Source organism: Sciurus carolinensis, chromosome 2 (assembly GCF_902686445.1).
Source record: "Sciurus carolinensis chromosome 2, mSciCar1.2, whole genome shotgun sequence".
NCBI classification, from domain to species: Eukaryota; Metazoa; Chordata; class Mammalia; order Rodentia; family Sciuridae; genus Sciurus; species Sciurus carolinensis.
In genome coordinates, this window is record NC_062214.1 from 134,298,133 (window position 1) to 134,322,665 (window position 24,533).

At 36.6% G+C, this 24,533-nt stretch overlaps 1 protein-coding gene across 2 annotated transcripts in view; it reads left to right on the forward strand.

Annotated features, from left to right (window-relative positions):
- Positions 1-24,533, forward strand: part of Akap6 (A-kinase anchoring protein 6) — a 281,320-nt gene that overhangs the window by 13,512 nt on the left and 243,275 nt on the right. For both annotated transcript variants that reach the window (XM_047538507.1, XM_047538508.1), the window contains exon 3: positions 22,781-22,903. In XM_047538507.1, the coding sequence (XP_047394463.1) occupies positions 22,781-22,903 (123 nt within the window). The remainder of the gene's footprint in view (positions 1-22,780; positions 22,904-24,533) is intronic.

Here is a 24,533-nt window from a genome sequence, read left to right on the forward strand (position 1 = left end):
AGATCATTTGTCCTTTGTGTTTTTGAGATTGGCTTATCTCACTTAGTATGATATTCTCCAATTTCATCCATTTGCCTGCAAATGCCATAATTTTATTATTTATGGTTGAGTAATATTCCATTGTATATATATACCACAGTTTTTTTATCCATTCATCAATTGAGGGGCATCTAGGTTGGTTCCACAATCTGGCTATTGTGAATTGAGCAGCTATAACATTGTTGTGACTGTATCTCCATAGTATGCTGATTTTAAGTCCTTTGGGTGTAGGCCAAGGTGTGGGATAGCTGGGTTGATTTCTGAATCTTTGATTGGAAATTACTTTGTCAGAGAAACCTACCCTGACCACCCAGCCTTCCTTCTTTCCTTTCTTCCCTCCCTCATTGCCTCCCTCTATTTATTTATTTATTTAGCTAGTTAGTTTATTTATTTAGTGATTCTGAGTATTGGGGATTAAAACTAGGGCCTCACACATGTGATGCAAAGACTCTACCATGGAGCCACATTCCTAGCCCCTAACCATTTTTTAAAGGTACATAACCCTGTTTGTTTTTATAAAAATCTCTTATCATATTTTGTTATTTTATATAATTTCTTACATAGCATGTTTATTGCATTTGGTTCATCTTCCTCTGTTAGAGTGGGTGCTCTGTGATGGCAGGGATATTATCAGTTTATTTTGCTAATGAATTTCATGTACTTAGTGTATGGTACATAGTAAGCACTCAGCAGAGACTGTTGAATGAAAGAAATTCCAACTTAGAGTGGAGGAAACTGAGTTCAGACAAATGAAATTGCTTTTCTTAGGCAGCACAGCTAACAAATCACAGAGGCACGCTTTGGGCCCCCATCTGCTTTACTCTCCCTACTAGATAAATATTTGAGAATAGATGAATTCTATAAGAGAATGAGGATAAATAGAGAAAAGGAAAGACCCAGATTCAAGTGGTAGCCCAAGTATGAGGCAGGACAAGGAAGAAGCTCCATTGTGGGGATCAGGAAGGGACCGAGAAGATCCTCCAGTGTTTAAGTAAACAGGAGAATGAGAAATTTAATAAGATGGATATTAGCATTGTTCCTTGCAAAAGGGAGATCAAAAAGCATAAGGACTATGGGAGAAAAACATAACAGCCTTTAGTTTTATTTGAAAGGGTCAGTGAGGAACTGAGAGAAAAATTGACTTAATGGAGGAGTAGAGGTAGAAGCTGAACTATAAATGTTTGAAAAATTTATTCCTAGTACCTCAAGGATTTGGTTATGAAAGCAGCGTGAAACAAAGGATGATAGTACTCAATGAAAAATTCTTTTTAAAAACATTAAATCTTACTTAAAGGAAGAAGTGGCAAGATAGTTCAAAATAGCTAAAGTGTATAGGTCCACACTGAGACTAGAAGGGAGGGTTGTGGAACCTATGGGAAGGGTTACAGCCTGACATAAAAAAATACTGAAGAATATATCCTTCCTCTGATTCTACCTCTATCAGATGGAGAGTGGTACATGTTTTCCTCTTGCCACTCCCTAAGTGTTCCACCCTGTCTTCTCCTCTGAGTCACAGAGCAGAAGGCAGAAGGAACATAAAAGCCCACTAACAAAGTGGTAGAATTCAAAGTGGTAGGATAACAACTGGGGTTGGTGACTAGTGTCTTAGATACCTAATAGTTTCCTTTAACCTCCTATATCCCATGTTTGTGTCTTTCATTGGTTGGTTTCATTAATATGAAATATTTAAGTAAGTATTCTTTATTCATTAGGAAATTAAAATTTTGAATAGATAATGTATTCACGTGATTTTAAAACATAGGCATTAAAAGGTACCCAGTAAATCTACTTCCCATCCCTATCCTCCTTCTTGAATTTTGACCCCATGATAGGTATTAATTGCAGCTTTTAATCTTATGTCCTTTAAGAAGTTCACACACATACAAGCAAATGCAAACATATTTATGAATCAAAATATTTAAAACCAGGAAATAAGTTGCAACCTTTCCTTCTCCACAAATAAAAGCTCCTCCGTAAATTGTCAGTTTCCAAGGAATGGTTCATTTCTCTGTGAGGACTGAGGGGATTTTGTTCAATGGTGGCTGATTTACTCAGAACCTGTGGTGTGGATAAGTTAATTGAGCATCTTGGGTTTGAGTGCCAGTGGGAGCTTCTCAATATATAATAGTGAAAAAGGAAGAGTCAGGCTATTGAACTAGACTTATTTGTTCTGATACAGTCAAGAAATAGGATAAAAGCAATGAGGAGAAAGAGGGCAAGACATATCTGGAGCAGAGGAAATCTAACAGAATGGTGAAAAGTTAACTTAGTGTGATATCTGGACATACATGTTATAACTACTAGGGGTTAGCAAAATGTGGACTGTTGTCCACATCTAGCACACTGCCTGCTGTCTAAAATAATGTTTTTTTGGAACACAGTTGTGCTTATTGTATATGTCTGCTTTTGCCCTCTAATGACAGACTTGAGTCATTGTGACAAGAACTGTGTAGCCTGCAAAGACTGGAGAAAAATCACTGACTGCTGCTCTTGATTAAGGTAGAAGAAAAGGAAGTAATTTCTGATCAGCATCTATTATGCACGAGTTCTGAAGTAGATTCTTTCATTTAATGCAGATAACAACCCTATGGAAGATCTGTTATTGGTTCCATTTTATAGATGAAGAATCTGAGGTTTGAATGTTAATCACTTGTCACACAGCTGTTAAATGTGAGGGTTGGGATTCCAACTGAGATGCCAGAAGTGATATGGTTTTCTCTTTGAGATAAATTCAAATGCCAGGGAACTTAGACAATAATCATAAATGCAGATAAAATATATTTACAAAACCCACAGACTGCCTCTAGATTGAGTAAAGGAACAGTGTGGATTCTTTTTCATGACATGAATAGAAATGAACTACTGATAAGTAGCCACTTGGACAAAGTTAAAAATTATTGATGCTAGGTTAATAGCTGTTTGATTCCCTGGAGGGCTGGCAGAATGCAGTGCCAGAAAGTGTACCGTAGTGAAGCATTTCAGGTCTGTCCTTTGGGATACAGTGCAAGATCTACTTCTTGCATCATGGGCTTCCTGCTCACACTAAATTCTCAAAATTTGTCCTGGAAATAAGACTCCCTTAGATTGGAGTTGGCGGTACCATTGATAGGTGTTTGCCATAGCTGAGCGCATTTCTCCACAGAGATATAAATGTCTTCACATGCCAGATTATGAAATCTCAGCTAGTGCTCAGTAACTCAGCTGTTGTTTCATTTTGTCCTAGAAACATCTATAACCCAATTCTAAAAACTTCTTTGCTGCCAGCTGGGGATGTCATGGTACATAAATTATTTTGGATTCAGTGCAGTCAACACTTAGCTGATTGTTTCCTCTCTCTAACTGGACTGTGTGATCAAGCCTGTTTCTGATTTTGTAGTAGTGGCACTAAGGTTGCTGCCATTGCTCCTGCCTAGAGATAAAACTGGAAAGAGGTGGGCCCAGTGTAATATGAATGTAGAGGAAGTTTTGTCTGAGATTCACTTGGCACTCATTTTACATTTCTTTCCCTATAGTAAAATGGGTCCAGACAGAACCTGTGCTACCTAGCTACCTTCATTTTGGTTTTACAATGACACTACCCTAAAGGTGGCAGTCATAATAAAAACATGCTGCCCTGAGTTTTGTTTCCTTTCCTTTCTTTTTTCTTCTTTATTGTGGTAAAAATAAACCCCACATAGCATAAAATTTACCATCTTAACCATACATTTCAGTAGTGTTAAGTATATTCATATTGTTGTAAAATAGATCCTCACAACTTTTTCATGCTGCAAGCCTGAAATTCTGTTCCCTTAAACAACACTCTTTCTTCCTTCATCCCTTGTAATCACCATTCTACTTTTGTCTGTATGATTTTGATTGCTGTAAATATCTTATATAAGTGGAATCAAGATAGTATTTGTCTTTTTGTGACTGATTTATTACACTTAGCTTGATGTCCTCAAGTTTCATCCAATTGGGCATGGTATGTAAGAGGGTTTTCTTCTTTTTTAAAGCTGAATAATATTTCATCGTATGTATATATCACATTTTTATTGCTTATCCATTTGCCTGTTGATAGATATTTGGGTTGCTTTTATCTCTTGTCCATCACTGTGAATAGGGCCACTACAAACATTTGTACATGGATATCCCTTTGAGACGCTCCTTTTTTTTCTTTGGATTATGTACCCAGAAGTAGAATTGCTGGATCATATGATAATTTAGTGTTAATTTTTTTTTTTTGAGGAATATGTGTCTTACATCATGGTTGCACCATTGTACAATTCCATTAAAAGTACACAGGGGCTGGGTGTGATGGCACACGCCTGACATCCCAGTGGCTTAGGAGGCTGAGACAGAAGGACGCAAGTTCAAAGCCAGCCTCAGCAACTTAGCAAGGCCCTAAGCAACTTAGTTAGACACTGTCTCTAAATGGAATAAAAAAAGGGATAGAGATGTAACTCAGTGGTTAAGACCCCTGGGTTCAATTCCTGGTCCCCCCCTCCAAAAAAAATAAAAGGTATACAGGGATTTCTTCATATCCTTTAGCTACTTGTTATTTTATGGCTTTAATATTTGTTTGGTTTTATTTTGTTTTTTGAGACAGAGTCTCCCTATGTTGCCCAGGCTGTCCTCAGACTCTTGGACTCAAACACTCTTCCTGCCTCAGTCTCCTGAGTAGCTAGAACTACAGGCATGTGCCTCCACTCCCAGCTTGGTATTTTTGTTTATATTAGCCATCCTAATGGATATGAAGTGATATTTCATTATGATTTTTATTTGTATTTCTCTGATTAGGGATGTTGTCTTTTCATATTCTTGTTGGCAATTTGTATATCATCTTTTGGAGTGATTTGCATATCATCTTATCCTAGCCTTTTGCCCATTTGTAATGGAGTTGTTTGATTTTTTGTTGAGTTATAGGAGTTCATTATATAGTCTAAATGTTAACACTTGTTTATATGTATATGATTTGCTAGTCATATGTGTGTGTGTGTGTGTGTGCATATGTATGTAAAATAAACTGAAAACTCAGTCCAGAAACAGAATAAAAATGAGAAAATAAAATCATAAAATTTTTACAATTTTTATAAAAATCATATATATACACACATGTACATGAGTTGCAAATCTTTTCTTTCATTTTGTAAGTTTCCTTTTACTCTATTGGTTGTGTCCTTGGATACACAAAAGATTTTAAGTTGAATGTAGTCCCATTTGTTTATTTTTCCTTTTGTTGCCATATCTAAGAAATCATTGCCAAATTTAACAGCATGAAATTTTTCTTCTAGGAGTTTTATAGTTTCAGGCTTTTGTGTTATCTTTTATTTTATCTCAGTGTGCTTATTATTACTTCTGTTTTTGAGGACTCACCCCAGGCTTTCTTGTAGGATAGGACACAGCCTCAAGGTTAGAGCTAAGTCATCTCCTGGGCTTTGTCTCTAAAAAAAATACTGAGGATCACTTGTTTTTAAAAGTCCTATATGGACATTATTTAGTTGCCTTAAGATTTGAATAAGCCCTATTTGAAACACAATTTTATCTTTATTCACTCTGAGAGTAATTGACTGCTAAGGTTTTGCACTAAATTCAATTCTCATTTGCTCAGTATTTCTTTTATACCAACTACATACTAGTTTTCTTTGTGTGAGTGGAGTGGCAGTTCTCTGAGGTGTAGATAATGATCTCTTATGAGACCCTATGGGGTAGGACGCATTTTGAAGCTTCACATTTTTACATCTTCTCTCCCATTTGTTTTTCTTTATTCTTCTTCTGGGCCTAGCTTTTAGTTTCTTTCACAACATGATACCCTTGAGAGTATCTTCTTCTTTATCCCTCTGCTATGGTCCTAGATATTCTTAGATTCCCAATATAAGAACAATAGGAGTCAACTCTCCAATACCAATCAAACTTGAATCCTTGATCTTTTTAGTGAATTTCTTCATCTTAGAAATAAATACGCAGAAAGTCAAGGAGTTGCTTAGATAAAAGATAAGGAACAAGAATTCAATTTAAATATCAGGTAAAAAGCTACATTCTTAAAATATTGAGCAGATTCAACTTTATAATTAAAGTCAGAAGATTCAAAATTCCTGAAGGATCACAGATTGAATGTGAATTGACAATATGAATGATCATTCAACAGGAGGTACAAAAGTAGAATACTGTAGGCCTCTGAATATTCTTTTTATTTCTACTGGGCATAACCTGAAATTTTGTTTTAGATTCTGAGCTTAGAACTTGTAGATATGGCAATGTAATTGAGGTTCTGTGTTCTTACATAAGACAATATTTGATAAATGCCAAGGGAAGTTTATGTGAGAGAACAGAGGCAGGAAAACAAGTGTAACTAGACCAAGCGTCACAGAAGAGGGAGTACTGGAGCTGGGCCTTGAATAATTAGAATATATATAGCAGAGATGAACAGACAGACTATGAGTGATAGACCCTTTGACATAGACTAAGATTGAGGGCAAGAATAAACAAGGTTATGTTTGGGAAGTAGTAAAAAGAGATTCTGGATGCCGTAGAGAGAAAACTAAGCTTCTACTAAAATAAATAAATAAATAAGTAAAAATAAAAATAAAAAGACCCCAAAATGCAATAAGATAGAAGTCTCTTTTTCTCTCACTTAACAAGAGGCAGACAGTCCAGAAAGACAGAAGACATCTAAGATCCAGGTTTCTTTTCCCTGATGCTCACCAATTCTGCATTCCAGGAAACAGGGGAGCCAACTTTCTTCTTTATGGATATGACTTGGAAGTTTATACAACTTCACTTTTACTGGCATCCTATTGACCCAGGCTTTGTCATATGGCATCACCTAACTGCAAAAGAATTTTGCACTAGGCTATGAAAATAGAGAGGAAAATGTCCTTAAACTAACTTCTGATTAGAATAAAGCTTGTTAAAAGGAAGGAGAATTTAAAACTAGAAAGAATAGGGCCAAAATATGAGGGTCTTTGAATTCCAAGTATTTAAACAGCAAAGTCACAAAATAATTATCTAATGAATTCATGAGTGAGTATGTAAGTGAATGAGTGAGTGAATGTGCATTGGGTTAGAAGTTTATCTTCTAGGCCAGGATTACAAACTAAAAGGACTCTAAAAGCCCAAGCAGATGATAGAAATGCATTAGATAACCAGATGTATGAGGGAAGTGATAGACTGAATTTGACTTGCCTGAAGGGCAGCTACTGCTCAGCTTCAGATGATAGTTGCACAGGATTATGAACCTATCTGGCAAGATCTTGCACCTTTTAAAAGGAACTAGAAAATCTGGTTTTGTGTGACATCTCCCAATTTTTAAATGTTGGATCTGAACAATTTTTAAATAGGCCAAACAAAACACATTTGTGGAATAGACTTGAACTTTAAGTCACTAATTTGCAATCTTTAATGGGAAGCTACTTAAAATATTTGGTTTAGAGAGTTGATAGTTTAAGAATGTTAATCTGGCCATGGTATGCAGGATGGATACACCTCTATGCAGTGGTCCTCTAGGCTAATTTTGAAGGTTATTGCAATAGCCTGGACTGTGTGGTAAAAGGGTCTGAACTGTGTGTCTGGAAGCAGATTAAAGAAAGAGATGTTGTAAAAGATACATTAATAAAATTTTGTGCCTGTTTTAAATTAAGAGAATGGAAGAAGAACAAAGTCTAAAGAATTGAGATTTCAAGCTGAAATTTGGGGCCTGGGAGATGAAATACTTTAACAAATGTCTCAAGGGACACATGAAAAGAAGACACACGGTTAACTGGGGGAAAGGTAAATGCTATCTTATATGCAAATACTGTGGGCCAAATCCAAGTTGAGGATTCTAAGTTAGTATAATATTTTTAAAGATAAGGTTATAAGATCATTTTTCAGAATAATGAAAAAAAAATCTTTTGTGTATCTTTTGTTTATTGCGACGTGGGGGGGGATTGTGAATTAACATTGCTAATGAATTTTTCTGAGTATATCAAGGTCATTGCTCAAGGTTGGAGGAAAAGAACCACAGGAATCCAAAACAAATGCCTTCTTGCTTAATACAGCAAAGCCATCTTTTCAGGCCACTGTCAGTTTTGTTTCTGCAGAGCCTTCACTGCCTCTGGAAGGCTTTATCAGTGATGATTTAGCTCCACCGTGAGGCTGTGTCTGATCACTGCATCTGGTTTTTGACCTCAAATTTATGGGCAAGATGGTCTACTCCTTTGTTTGCAGTTTTAAATAACGCAATGAAAATATCAAAGTTTTGTGATTTTCTTAGTATGGAAGGGCTATGACTCAATAACATCATATCAAGGTGATAACAGTGCCTAACTGCATTTGATAACGAACAGTTCTATGATGATGAAAACCCCCAGAAGGAATAAACTCAGTCCTGCATTTTAAATTAAAAGTAAATCATTCTTAGGACATTGGTGTATATTCTTTATCCTTAAGCCTAAGGTAATAACTTTTTATCCCTGGTGGATGTGTTGGAATATAATAATTAAAAAAAAACAAAAGGAAACTTTGATACTTATTTTCTACTTTCAATGTGTCAGGCAAAATACTAAGGAGTTGATTCATTTAATACTTCATCACATTGACTTTGCAGAAAAAATTTCTCCTTGATGCAGACATATTTGTTTTCATTTTACCAATGAGGAACAAAGTTATTAATTTACCAAGAGTATAGGACTTGAAGACAGGAATTTGGGGGCATAATTCACAGTCCAACTTTGTATTATGAAAAACATGAATAAGTCACTTAAGTTTACTGTATAAGCCTTATAGTCTTTAAAATGTTATTAATGTTTGTCATGTCATTGTACCCTATGTGAAATTACAAAGATCAAAGGCTCATTGTAGACTCTTAAGGCTATATGAATATTAGTTTTATCATCATTATGACTTTTTCTATGATTCTAGGAAACTGGCATCAATTATATTGAAAAGAACTAGAATAAGAACCTTAATTCTGCCCATAAGTAGCATTGTGGCCTTGGAACAGTCTTTCAAGCCTCAGTTTTGAGAAATAAACAATATAGAATCAAATTAGTTGATATTTCTTAGTTCTGAAATTTTATGTGAAAACTGACTATGAGGAATAATAAATAAAGCGTGATTTCTCTGTAAAATATCATTGGAATATATCATTTCAACATGGCTAGCTTTATGTTCCATGGCATTCTGCATGAATTCCCCTTAGAAGATCCTTAATGGCAAGTGAATGTGAGGCTGAGACATTAACGAGCCTGGAGGTATGAAACTATTCATGCTGCATTCTTAGCACAGTAATATGACAAGAACCAGACATGCTAGAGGAATTTGGGTCTGGCTAAAGTTTATAAGATGCCAAGAGACCAGGGTCAATGGTGACAGTAAACAAGTGAATAACCCCATAAGAATTAGATATGGAATTAGTCTGAATTTATGACAAGTAAACTCAGCTAAATGAAGCAGATTGGAAATATTCATGTTGGTGGACTTGGTGTCGTGATGTCATAAAATTACCCATCAGCATGGCAGTTTGTCCTGTATTCAGACAGCATGGGGAAACACATTCCAAGAGTGTGGGTTCTATGTCAAGGGCATTCATGATGTCAGACCATGTCTGAAGCTGATCTTAATATCTAAAGATCACTCGCCTGGGTTTTTGCATGGTGAATAAACAACTTTATCCAGGAAAAGTGCTGCCTGTGAGCTCAGGCCCACATGCCTTACGTTCTTCAGGTTGATAAGGCTCAGTATTTTTCTTCTTAGGAAGCTAGTGGCTTTACACTGGCCTTCATGCTTTATCTAGAAATAAAGGAAGTTGTTAGTAATTTCTCTTTTTAAAACCTTAAGAAAATCACACTGGAAAGGTATCACTTATAGGTGGTACTCTGAAATTCTATTTTTTTTTTTTTTCTGGAGACTTTAGAACTACATTGTGTGTGTGTGTGTGTGTGTGTGTGTGTGTGTGTGTGTGTGTGTGTGTTTGTGTGTGTGTGAGAGAGAGAGAGAAAGAGGGGGGGTGGGGGGAGAGGGAGAGAGGCAGAGGCATAGGCATATGCCACGATTGGTAATCTAGTATTCTTTTTCTTTCTCCTTAAGTCCAAAAACAAAGATGGCAAGTTCAACAAAAATAGTTTTTGTTTTTTATTTCCTATAATAGAGAAGACTTTTATGGGGCTTCCCAAATAAAGTTTCACTAAAGCGTTTTATCTTATCCTTACTACATCTCAAGTTTCCTGCGTTTCGTGCATGCCATTATATTTAAAATTATTGAACAGGGTCTTAATGGGATGCAGGACCCATTAAGAGTTGGATTTTGCCCACTTCTTTCTCTGACTCACGTTTATACTGGGGAACTATGTCTGGACTACAAGGACTACAAGAAGACCCTTTGCTCAAGGTACTAAGATAAATATTCAGAAAAGGGAGTAGCTGGAACTTTTTGCTAAAGGAAAAAAATAATTCCCTAAGAAGGAATTCTAGAGCATGTATATTAATGGACGAGGAAGCTTTTTTGGTGCTAGATGATTGTGAAGCAGGGTGGCAAAGAATGTGGGCTCTGGAGTCATATTGCCTAAACCAAGGGCCTAGCTTATCACCTCTATTACACTTACCATCTTGTTATTTTGAGCAAGTGACTTGACCTCTCTTGTGTTCTGGTTTTATCTTCTGCAAAACATATATAAAAAGCATTATCTATCACATAGAGTTATGATGATTAAACATATTACAATGTATAAAGAACATAAACTAGTACCTGGCATTTAACAATCATTTAATAAATGTTAGGTCTTATGGTGGTGGTTGTTGCTGTGGGAAAGGAGGGGTCAAGTTTTAGCAGCTCCTGTATATAAATGACTGGGGCATTTTGAGATAAAATACCCCACCCTGTTTTCTCCTCCCACATTCAGCCACCTCCATCATTGTGAATTCAGCCCTTTTATATAATTCCCATCCATAATGGTCAAGGTCACCCTTCCCTGCTTCTGGGGCCAGTAATGGCCTCCTCAGGAGGTTCTCTTTGTGAAACTCTGAGCCTCCTGCTTTGACAGATGATTCTTGTATTATACTAGAGATAATTCTCCAATTGGCTTAATAATTTTAGTTGATGCACTTCTATGACAAATTAGGAAGTTTATGTAGGGGAATTTATGCTACAAATGTATGTCCAAACAAATGCAAACATTCTGGTTTACAATATTGTCACACAACAACCTTATAAATAACATGTATTTATGTATAATTGTATTTATACATATTTGAAATATTCATTTATAATTACATGCTTACAAATAATCATTCTCAAAACATATTTTAACCAGAGGGAGGGTCACAATATATTATGTGAAGGAAAGGGTAAGGACTCTAATAGATTTAGAACTGTCTGAAATTACTGCCTGATAAAAATGGAGAGATTAGAAAATATTATTTCAAAAGTAGCAGAGATTGGGATGGTTTGTAGGAGTGGAGTATCTGAGTGGATCATAAAGGATTAATATGCAAGCAGATTAGAAGACTCTGGAAGGTATGTGGAAGACTTCAAAGAACTGTTCCTGTCTAACTGGAAGAGAGAAATTGAATTATCTGAACATCTCTGGCTTTGAAGGAGGTTTTGTATGCAAGAACCATACATGTTAACAATCAGAAGGATATGAAAAAACACTCAGCTCAATGCCTTCATTTTACAATTGAAACTTGTCTCTCCAGTCCAGGGCACTTCTTGTCTCCCGGTCTGCCAGATATTGCAAGCTTGTCACAAAGGAGCTACAACTACTTTCCCCTCCCAAAATCAACATCAAATATTCCAGGGTACCACATTGTTGTCTCTTTATCTTCTGTAGCCCTGAGAGTCTTTGAAGAGATTTTTTTCTCTGAATTCAGTTTATGTTTAAAAGTTTTACAACTGATTTTGGGGCACAGCCAGAACAGAGACAGACAACAGAGTGAGGGACTGGTATAAAGGAAGGTGAGTGCATTGCATTCTTTGGATGCAAAACAGAAGACACAAGTGGGTCTGCCTTTTATACACTATTCCTAGGTTATCTCACATGCCTCTAGTGCCCCTGCATGTTTCCTTCTCTGATTAAGTCCTGCTCCTGAGTTCCAGGCTTATACTACCAGTCACCTCATTGGATGCTTTTAGTGGATCTAAAAACCAAATTCATGATGTCTAATATGTTCATGATCTTTCTTCAGATGATTGCTCCGTCTGAACTTATTCCTTCTTTCAGGGAATGTTGAAAGTCATCTCAGATTCTAACATCTTTCTTATATATCATATCCAACTGGTCTTGTCCATTGTCCCCTGGAGCACTCTCTATAACATGGCATATTCTCTCTACACCCACTGAAGCTGCACTACTGTAGCCTCATCAAGTTCTCAGAGAGTACTGTAGAACTTTTTAATTGGTTTCTTTGCTCCCAGCTTCACAACTGGCAATCTGTTCTCTACACTACAACCAGAGTGAGTCTTCTAAGATGGCAATCAAATTCTTCCACTCCCCTGCTTCAAACTTCGGCGACCACCCACTGTCCTCAGGAAAAAGTCCAAACTCCAGAACATGTCAAATGTGGCCTTGGCTCTTGGCCAGTTTCTCCAACCTAATTTTTCTTTGCTTTCCTGTTTGCCTGCAGAGTGTTAGCCATGCTCAAGCTAAGCTGTTCTCTCTTGGGCTTTATTTGCCAGAAATGTTCTTCTCTGTTCTTCCCAGTCCTCTTTGTTCTTTTTCTGAATCACTGAGTCATATCTGCCAGGGATTAGCATAGCTTCAGTTTCCTCCACGAAGCTCCCCTGGATGTTCCCATACTGAGTTTAATGCCTTTCCAATGGTCCCTGAGCACTTGGGACTATCTAGATCAGAGGTTCTGAGTGGTCCAGGCACCTGTAGGGACCCCCAAGACACTTTTAAAGGGTCCACAAGGTTAAGCTATTTTCATATTAATACTAAAATGTTTTTTGCCTTTTCACTCTGTTTACAGTGGAATTTTCCAGAGGCTGCATTATATGTGATGTTGTAATAGATTAAATGCAGAAGTAGCAATGGGATCAGTTGTCTTTTATTAAGCCAGACATTCACAGGATTTACAGACAGCTAAATGCCACTCTTCCATTATTTTTTAAAAGCATATTTTTCATAACTATCTTATTACTCTATCTAGGTAATAGATTATTGTCATTTTTAAATTAATGCATTTTAAAAATTTCTAAAATGAAGATTGATAGACATAACAAAGAAAACAAAAGTTCTCTGAGTCTTCAATAATTCTTAATAAATTAAAGGAGGATTGAGAATGAAAGTCTGAGAAGCACTGATCTACATTGTCGTACATATCACATTTTATATCTACCACTGCACTGAACTCTTTAAGAATCTGGGTCATTGATAAGTGAGGCATAGGCTCTAATACCTTTACTTTATTCATAGTAAAGTATCAAACGCTTTTTGAACAAAGGAACTAATTCACATGAGTGCATGTTTGTGCACACATATGAAGTTTGAACAAAAAAGGCAATTTAATCCTTACTTCAGTTGACTTAGAGCTACACAATCTTGAGAGTGTATACAATTGACTAAACCTATAGTGCTGTAGAATTTTACTTTAATACTACTTCTGTCCTTTTTTTTTGGAACTCTAATCTTGTCTAAGATGACTATGAAAACTTTTGAAATGAAAAATTAGAGTTTGATACTTAAGGATACAACACCTAACTTCTTCTGGCTCTGCTTCCTATTGGTTATGTGTTATCAGTCAAACTTGTAACTTTTATGGGCCTCACTTTCCTCACTTGTAAAATGGTGGGGGGCTTTAAACTAGACAGAGTCTAAGGATCTTTTGAAGATGGCAATTCATCTCCTTTCTCCCTTCCTATTTTCTGTCTTGGCGCTAATGATAGTGTACTGGCAGAATTGTTACCCTTGCTGACTTGCTGCCCTGGTCTTCTCTGGGAAAAAGTTGGCTGTATAATCTTCTTACTCATTCAGTATTATAATCTCTGCACTTGGAATTTCAGTGAAAAAAGAAACTTTTTTATTACTAAAGAGTAGTATGCTTCTAGAGAAAAATTTAGACTATATAGATAAACAGCAACTCAACAATCACATAGATCATTTGAGTAACTTTAGTATTCTACAAACACTCCCATCGAGCCATGTACATTCCTATTCCACATATTTGATTTGTCTTACCATCAGGAAAAGTAGTTAGAGCTAATCTAAACACAGGATTATAACATCATTTTCGGCTCTGAACTTCAGGGTTGAGGAGCCCACCTTTTAAATCATTAAAACTTCATGGACATGTTGGGAAATGTTGTTATTGAAAATGTTTGATTAGACCCAAAAGGTGTGGGGAGACTGAGCTGCAGGAAAAAAAGAGCAGGAAGAGAGATGAGAGAAAAAGAGAGGAGTGGGACAACTGGAAGCAGGGCTAGGAGAAGGGGAGAAGAAAAAGGCAAAAGAGAAGCAGAAGCCAAGAAGAAAGAAAAGAAAGGTGGACAGAAAAGGGAGTGGACCAAGTATAGAAGGAATGATCTAAAATGGGACTGTGATAAGAATGGAGTTGTGTGACAGGGTCCAGGGTTCTCCTGTAAGCGGAGACAACAGGGGATATTACTGTCCTTTGTTTTCTCTCTGTGGACCTCATGACAAGTGAGTCTGTTTAGAGAGAGAATATGACGTGGTGTTCCAAAGTTTGAACTTTGTCTTTTTGCTATTCCTGATTATAGCCTTTTTACCTTTTTCTGGTAGAATTTCCCCAGGAATATTTTATATTCTAAAGTCATCCATTCAACCTTTAGAAAAGAAGATAAATATTTAATAAGGCATTTAATATTTGAGTTTTTGTGACATCAGAGTTAACACTGCCTGAAACTACTCCCCTTTCCTCTTCAGTCTTTGTTCTAAAAGGACATAGCACATCTTTTCTTTGGGTTGATTTTGCAGGCAGGAAGATAGGTAAATGAGTGAGGTGATAAGAGTCTAAAGCCTACTTTTAACTCCTTAGCACTCATTTTGAGCCTCTGGGGTTTTGGGAGCATATTAAGTACTTAGATTGATGGTTAGGAAAAGGCAAAATGCATTTGAGTGCTGTTGTATGAAAATCTAAATTGGACTTTTTTATAGGAACTCTGTGTATAATAATTACATGCAAAATGTAAGATTAAATCTATCTATTGTTAGATACACATATCAAATCTCAAGACATAATTTTGCTTCTAAATGAAGTTCTAATTTACCAGTTTTCAGTACTTAAATAAAGTGTTACAGTGGGTAAATGGATTGTAATGTCCTTTAGCTACACTCATTGGTAGCCCTGTTGCTAACCTAAACACTTGCTCCAAAGAATATGGCCTGTTTGGAAAAGTTGTCAGATTATCTTAAACTTGTGGCTATTAAGAAAGAAATATGATCACCTCCAGATCCACTGGTAGTATAGGGAGGAAGTAAAATCCTCCCTGTTCAGACACTATTCTCTTCTCACTGCCTCATTGATGTGAGGCATAAGACATTACTCCCTCTCTGTTATCATTTAAATCTTAAATGTCTCCCAAAAGCTCATGTATTGAAGGCCTGGTCCCCAGCATAGTGGTATTCAGGGGTAGAGCTTTGAAAGTGATTGGATCATGAGGACTCTGTTTCTCATGAATAATCAGTCCATTCATGGATTCATAGTTTAATGCGTTATTGGAAAGTGGTAGAAATTTTAGGAGATGAGTCTAGTTAGAGAAAGTAGGTCACTGGGGTTGTGTTTGTCTCTGCCCCCTGCCCCCTTTCTACTTCCTGACTACCATGAAGTAAGCAGCTTTGTTCCACCAACACCCCCCTACCCATGATATTCTGCCTTGCCACAGGCCTGATGTGATGGGGCCACATAACCATGGACTGAAATTGTGAACCAAAATAAGTCTTTTTTTTCCTTTTAAGTTGCTTTTCCTCAGGTATTTTTGTCACAGCACACTAACACACTTCTGAATGCCCAGAATTCTTATTACTACCCCTTATGCTGTAGTCATATGGGGACTTCTCTCATCCTTCTCTCCAGCACCTACCACAGTGCTGTAGACTTAGTGAATAACCAAACTTTTTTTTTTTTAAGTGTAATAGAAGATCAAACTAGAACTTATAAGAAATGATTTTTAAACATCATTTATCAAGCCCTTGTTTTACATCAGGCTTCAATATTTTTCTCTCTTATTGTCCTCATGTAAAGTGAATATTATATCTTATAGAGGAAGAAACTGTGGCCTGGAGACATTAAATAGCTCATTTAGTTTACTCCTAAAATCAAATTCAGTTTTGCCTGACTCTAGCAACTGCCCTCTTAACATTATCCATACTGGTTCATGATGAGCATTGCTGTTTCTAATTTTCTCTTTTACTCTTTTAATATATCCTTTTCTGCCCTCTGATAATCTTCATTTAAATGTTTTTTATCTTCTAATTTCTGCTAGGACATACACAAACTGATAGATCAACTGACCTTTCATTATTTTGTGTGGTGCTAGTGGTACTCTCTGGATTCAGTTACGAGTCCATTACCTTCAAGCTGCAGGACAGTGGGCAGTTCTTACCTCTTGGGCTTCAGTCTTCACATCTGTAAAATGGAAGTGACAACAGTATCTAACTCACATAGTCATTTTGAGACTTCAATGATCTATTATATATAAAGTACTTGGCACATAGTGAATTCTATATGGGGGATATGTATTGTTTCAGCTAGAATTATCTGGATGAGAGCATTCACTGAATTCTTTAATCTTGAAATACTAAGAAAGATGTAAATGCATTTTAGTGGTTTAAAATATTCAACAGCAGAGGATGATCAGTTTTTTCAAATAATGAAATTAGTTTACTTTTTTGATGTTCATCAGCATGTCCCTCACTGAGGGCAGCTAATTTGATTTAAACTGAGTCAGACATCATACCTGATTTCTCTATCCATCAAGAAACGTGAATCCTTCTGAAGAGGAATGCACACATGTTCACATACACACAAACATACAAACAGCAAAAGAAACTAGCAGTTTATGGGGGTGGCTTAACTGCCCCTTGATACCAAGAACTATCTCTTCTGTGATTAAATGGAGTCACATTCAGCTATAGTTGAGAACTGGTAGAATGGGCTCATTCAAGAATATAACTCCCTTACATTTTTCATTTAAATTTTCTTCAAGTCAGGAAATGAACTTTACAGTGATCTTTGCTTGCATCTTTTTAGACATTTAGCGTCTTCACAAATCCCTTTTCAAAAAAATAAATAAATAAATAAATAAGTGAATGTGAAGGAAGAAGGGCATAGAACCAGGGGGATTGTACTTCAGTGCCAAGACTGTTGGACTGGGAAGAAATGCAGGTTCTTCACCTGGCTTCGAAACTGTGTCTCTGACCGGCTGTTTCTAGCTGGCAGTGTGGTACTAAGGGAGGAACAGACTTTGGAGTAAGATCCACGTTCAAATTCTACCTTTGCCACTGGGGAGGTCACTCGCCTTCTTTGACCCTTAGTTTCCTCATCTGTGAAATGACTCTACTCAGCACCACCTCACTGAGTTTTGTGACTATACACTTCCTGCTGCATACTTCCTTTTTCTCCTTTTAGAGCGTTTTCAATTTTACTTTGGCCTAAAGTCATGGAATCTCAAACAAAAACGAAAAACAAAAAACAAAAAAACAAAAAAACTTTTGACTCCAAATGCAGGGAAAATTTCTTGTTTTCACTGTCTGTTTCCTGGTCATGTCTCTGTGCAAGGAAGGCCCTACTTTTATCTGGACCAGGCAAAACAGTGTTGCCAGAGGGCAAGGGTAATCACCTCTACAGTTTATATTTAACCAGACAAAGCTTGTAGAAGAGGAAGAGGAAAATAAAAGACATAATGAATATTCTCTTTTTAAAAAGAGAGATATTTAAATACTCTTGTTTTATTATTTTTTTCCTTGAGTATTCTTAACCTATTGTAAGTGTGTAACTGTTTACAAGACTTGACTGTAAATGTTCCCTGTGAACATAACCTTCAAATGTATGTTAACTGAGGACTATAAATTATTTTTTACAAACCTGTGAATATATTTTTGCATGCACTTTCACTCTGTTTCTTAGTCTTTAAAGAGACTGATGCTTTAGAAAGTTTAAAAGTAAGTTGAAAAAAAATCTCATGACAGAACTTTGAAAATACAAATGATTTGAAAGTAGGAGCCATGCTGCCAACTGGTGAGAACCTATTGTAGCTCCATTTTCTTCCAAATTTAATGACTAAGATTTCTTTTGGAGTTTGAGTCCTGTTTGGCCCCAGACAAGAGTTTACAAATTCTCAGAGCCAGTATCAGATATGAGTGTGGCGAGGGATCCACCCAGAAGGAAGCAATTATACCACGAAGGGGAGGGAGAGCACCTGGGCTTGTGGATTGTCACCTTCCATTTGACCCTGGATAGTTTGTCAGAAAGGCAGAGAAAGGTAATGGAAGAAGGGGCAGAAAGGAACAAAAAGGAATTTGGTGGTAGAAACTGATCAGATACACTAGTAGAAGTTTGATCAATGAAGACTGAAATTCTGCCTTTCAAAAGTTTGTGATTCAGCTTGTGGCAATGAGTTGAATGTGCATAAAATGTGCTTTTTATGTGGTGCAGTTGGCAGCATTGAGTTATCATGAAGAAAATCTGATTTTTATAGTCATCTTTGATTCTCTAGGTAGGTAAGTATGAACTCAGAGTATTAGAGAAAAACACCCAGATGATCACTATTAACAATAGAAACAAATTTGGATACAGACAGAATTCTGATATAGACTATTTTAGTCAGCCTTTTCACTGCTGTGACCAAAATACCTGACAAGAGCAACCTAGAGGAGGAAAAGTTTATTTGGGGTCCACCGTTTCAGAGGTCTCTCAGTCCACAGATCTGACTCCTTTGGTTTGGTCCTGAGGTGAGGCAGCACACCATGAGGGAAGGGCCCAGTGGAGGGAAGCTGCTCAGTTCATGGCAGGGTCAGAGAGCAGAGAGGAAGAGAGAAGGGGTCACAAAGAAGATGCACCCTTCCAGGGCACACACCCACTGACTCACCTCCTCCAGCCATGACTACCTGCCAAGAGTTACCACCTAGTCCATTCAAACTAGAACAGGCTGATTAGATTACAGCTTTTGAAATCCAGTCATTTTACCTCTATTTCTGCATTAACAGGAACTTTTGAGACACCTAACATTTAAACCGTGACATAGATGGAATATGTTTCAAAAGATCCAGGAGCGTGTCCCTGTTCTTATTTATTGTAAAGCTATTTTGTTAATAATTAAAATTTCTTGAATTTAGTAGGTCAATGTTCAGACATACTTTATAGTCTGCTGAAAAATTTTCCACAATGGTATTTATTTTTATATTCTAGCAGTGTGCTTTGTACATAGTAGGTACTTTATAAATGTTTGCTAATGGAATGAATGATCAGTGTTTATTGTACTAAAATTTGATCTGTGTTCAAAAATAAGTTTTTAATATTTTTGTCTATTTTCCTATGTTGCTACTTAAGTCAGACTCTTTTTCCTACATTCATACCACAAAGATTTCAGCAGAACTTATGAGGATGAGCATCACACATTTGTTGTATGTGTTCAAATGTGAATACTTTTCATACCCACATGGTCTGTGTATCAAGTGCTTCTTCCTTGATCTTTCTAAGATCTATCCCATGATATAGGGATAGTCCACAGACACTCTACACAGAACACTGTGGTAGTATAAAGATAAAGGGGCTGAGAGAGTTGGAGAATAATTGACAAAGATATCAAGAACTGAATGGACTCCAGTTTCACTTGCTTTCATGATTTCTGTATATTACTGAAGCTTACATATAGAAGGAGGAGAGGAAGTAGAAAACTTAGATTTCCCTAAGAGGGAAAGTTACTTAGTTTTTTTATTATAAGGTAGGAGCACTAGGATTTATCAGATTTCCCTATTGTGATTGATAAAACAGTATGGGCAAGAAAACAGGAAAATGTACAACAAATGAAAATTGGTGCAGATGAGAATATTGTTTAGAAGAAATCCAGAGAGGAGCTTTTAAAGGGCCCCTGTTTCCTCGATACCAGACAGCCTTGTTTTGCTGTCAAGCTGGGCTACAGAAAGATCATCCATAAAAGTTCACCCGTTCCCATGAATTTTACCCAATATGCATCTCACAAATTGCAGCTAACTATATAATCATGGTTCTTTTACAAAATATGACACACCTTGTTTAATAATCCTTGGCTAAGAATAACCTTTTGTGATGAGGCACCTATCCATTTAGGTACTTGCTCACTGATTTGTTTTTCAGAGAGAAATAAGGTAATAAATAGTTTGTTACTGCTTATATTTCACAGACTATCTTGCTATTTGTCTTCTTGGATTTAATCAATCATTTCCAAAATAGTTGACTTCATGACTTGATTTTTTTCCCAAAACCAATTTATTTACCCAGAAATAACAAGTCAAGTCCAAATTCAATAGTAAAAAGTATTTGATACTGTAAGTACTATAAAATACTATTTCACCTCACAATTATCAACCATCTAGATTCTGCTTTGCTGATAAACTTATGTAGATGGTAGTATTTCAGTAGGTTCATCTGTTCAGTAAGGGTCTCTTAATTTTTCACAAAAATTCCGTTATAAGAGTATCAAGAGTTAGGACTTGAGTCTTAATAGACTCTGTCCTTACTTCTCACAAATTTAATGTAAACATCTGAAGGGCTCTATGGTAAGCATCAAGTCAGATATGAATTTAGGAAATATTCTAAGACCTAGGAAGTCTATCAGAAAAAGGAATTTGGGGAATACCATTTTGAACAGGTGGAAGGCTCTATTGAGAAGACTGCGTGTGGATATGGGTAACTTCTACATTAAGAGTCAAGTATTAGGGAGGAAATGAAAAGCAGAACAACTCGTAAATTTATGAACATGCAGGAAAGAAGAAGAAGCAGTCAAACTGATATCTAAAATACATGAGAAAGGGCAAAATGAATGATTTCGTATTGATCCCTAGCATTTATAAAAACTTGTAATATGAATAAACTAGAAAAATGTTGATCTGGGTGGATCATTAGCAAATGTATTTTGTAAGGGAATGCGGTATATGAAATTCATGAAACCATCTCTGTAGTACACTTTCGCCTCATTTAGAGAAAACTCTTCTGAGTGAAATCCAAGGGAAGCCTCAGTAATATCAAGAGTTTAGGTTTGGAGGCTAGGATTTGTGCATTGAACTATCTCATGCAAAGTCATCCAATTGCAATTGCCTAGGTCACAGTTTCTGATTAAACTGTTTCTAAGATGATATTTCTTACTGGCTTTACCAAAACTACCTGATTAAGATAGATTTTTAAAACACTTAAAAACCCTTTCATTTGTGAAATCTAGTTATGATGTGTTGACTGACCCCTCTGAGTCTTGACACAGTAGGGACATTCCAATATAGAAAGCTTTTGCTAGCATTTATAGACTGGGAAAACATACAATATACTACCCCATGTGGTGAAATATTGAGTTCCACTCAGGTTGACAACATGCAACCAAGGAGGGAATAGTCTGATCTGATTCCTTGGGCCTCTGTGTCCACATCTATGCTTTGTCCTGTAATAGACAGGAAGGTATTTCTGAGTGTTATTTTTCTCCTTTCTCCTTATCATCCTCCTTGATCCCATATTTCTTTTTCTAATAATTCTTTTGAGACAAATCAATTGCTCAAATTAAAGGATTATGAACCTTAAAGAATTATCTAGTAGAATGTTTTGTTTTTTTAACAACAAAACCATAGCTCCTGAGAAGCTTGAGAAAGAAAATGAAATTTCACTACTCTCACTTTGGTCTCAGGATAGCCTCAGTTAGGCATTAAAAATATCAGTCAAAATTAATAAAAAGGCAAACCTGAAAGAGGTAAGTTTAATAGGGAAATAGCATGCAAGCTGTTAAAAATGTGGCAGCCTGCCCTTGCTCCTTATGACCTCCAGGTGGTGCTGTTTACTTAGACATGGAAAGTAGGCGCTCAGCACCATGCCTTTGCTTTAGGTTTGTAGCTGGTCTTTCATTTTTTCAAAATATTTTTCGTTTCTACAGATGTGTTCTTTTAAATGGTCAATAAAATTTTATAGCCACTATTTGAAAAATTGCAAGATTATTGTGATTTGTGCTTGCTAGACAAGAATATTTATGTCCAGACATAGCCAGAATCAGGTGGTTATGTTTGTTCATCAGTCCCACTATTCTTCCCTTCCATGTTTCTTAGCACTCAGGTTCAGCCAGACCTTTGGACTGTGGATAGAGCTCATCTAAGTGCCTTTAAACACTTATGTGATTTTAGAATATATTTTTAGTTCGGCAAAGGCAACTCAACTCCATAGGCCTCTGAGTAAAGAACAGGAATGGTTTCATCACCCAAAGTCAGAGGCTCTTCCTAGAACATCTCATTCAATTTTTTTTTGGCAAGGGGATGCTCAACAGATGCCAAAAATATTTTGATGTTTCAAGGTCACCTATGCACTGATACCCCACAATCCAATCCAAATTCTTTGGGCAAGTGTTCCTGGGGGGGGGGGGGATCAAAGGATAGGTTTTTAAAAAATTTTTTTGTTTTCCTATTTGGAGAGATTTCATGACCAAGAATAGTGGAAATTTCATCACAGGATAAATGGCACTAGGATGGGAGTGAAGTGGTATGACTTTCACCACGGGTGAGGTTTAGAATTTTTAAGTTTGACTTAAAAAAAAAAAAAAAAAAAACTAATATGCCTTTCTTTTTCTTTTTCTTTTTCCCTTTTTCTTTTCTCTCATAAGGGGTTTGTCAACAAGCTGGATGAATTTATTCATTGGTTAAATGAAGCCATGGAAACCACTGAGAATTGGACTCCCCCTAAAGCAGAGACCGATGTCCTCAAACTATACCTGGAAACACACTTGGTAGGCAAGATTGTGTTGTTCTTATTATCAGTAATTGAAGGATGTTAATGTGTTTGTCTATGTAAAATATCAGTTTTAGTTATCAACAGTCATTACAGGCTAATGAAACCAAATTTTAATGGGGTAAACTATAAAAGCTGAAGATTTATAGGTGTTTCAAGTAATACTGTGAAATCTAGGATTTTTCAAAGCTTTACCAGAAGGGTAAATAACTATTTTAAAACACCTTAGAAAATTTTGCTAGGGTCTTGCTCTCTCAAGTGACAATCAAAGGTTTTCCTCTTCTGAAAAAAATAAATGAATGAAAGACAATTTTGCTGACCATTCTAAGCTTTCTAGAATTCTTGTAAAATTAATGAGCCTCTCATTATCAAGAGGGTCTACTTTATCTGTTCTACACTGGGTTATTTTAATAAAATATTTAAAACAATGATCTCCATCATTTTTGCTGCTATGTGGATTTTTCAGTGGATAATTAATACAACTGTCATTATACTCGTCCCTGTGCACAGGGAAAACCATGGAGGGGAAGTGGAACACACTTGGATGAATATGCTTCTGAGTATGTTAAAAGCAAGAATTATAGACTGGGGGACATTTGATGAACCTCATGAGGTTTTTACTGAATGCTTCAAATGGCCGATATCAATTATGAAGGGGCGGAAACCAAGTAGTGGAGTGTGATAAAGCATGAAGAAAAAGCACGTTGTCACAGGAAATGAAAATTCAAGCTTTAAGGGTCTCATCTTCATTCCTCTCACTGATAGCATAAAATTGACAAAGGCAATGAACACGAATCCTTGGGTACCCAACTGTGGGGTTGATTTTCTGCCCCTTCTACAAACTCAGAATTTGGATCGAGCGAACACTGGGTGGGAGTCCTACATAGGTGTGTGTTCACAGGGTTCCAGAGCTGTTCTCTGTGATGTTAAGTGAGAGAGAGAGAGAGAGAGAGAGAGAGAGAGAGAGAGAGAGAAAGAGAGAGAGAGAGAGAGAGAGAGAGAGAGAGAGAGAGAGAAGGGGGAGAGACTGTGAGAGGGAGAAAAGAGAGGAGAGCAAGAAAAAGAAAATATTTTTGTATTTATAAGTGTTTGTGTTTTGCAGCATGTTTATATTGTTGCAAGAAAAACAGCCTCAAAATCCTCTTGCTGCATGCAGATAGCTGTATGGATGATAAAGAATGACAAAGTGTGTGGCAGAGGATGAGCATATTGCTTCCCTTTTTGGAGACCTGAGTTGATGGTGTGTAAAAATGCCAGTGACCCTAACTGCCTCTCTTGTACATGTATTTTTAAATAGTGCCCTTAGTATTCAATTCCCTGTTGAGTACAGTTCCAATTTTTTTTAAAAAAAGAGGGCATTTCATAATAGCAAGATAAAGATATTCAGTGCTTTATAATGTAAATCATATTAATTAGAATGTCAACTTTTCACTGGCATTGTTCTGACAGAAATTCTAATCTGTGTTTAAACAGGAGTATATGAACTTTATTTCACATTAAGTGTGCTGTCTTAATTTTCTTGATTTAATATTTTATGGAAAACACACATTTAGTTTTTGAGGTCCCGGAGGGCATGGGGGCACAAAAAGCACTTTAAGTCTCCGTTACTTATTGAAAGCCAGGCTAGG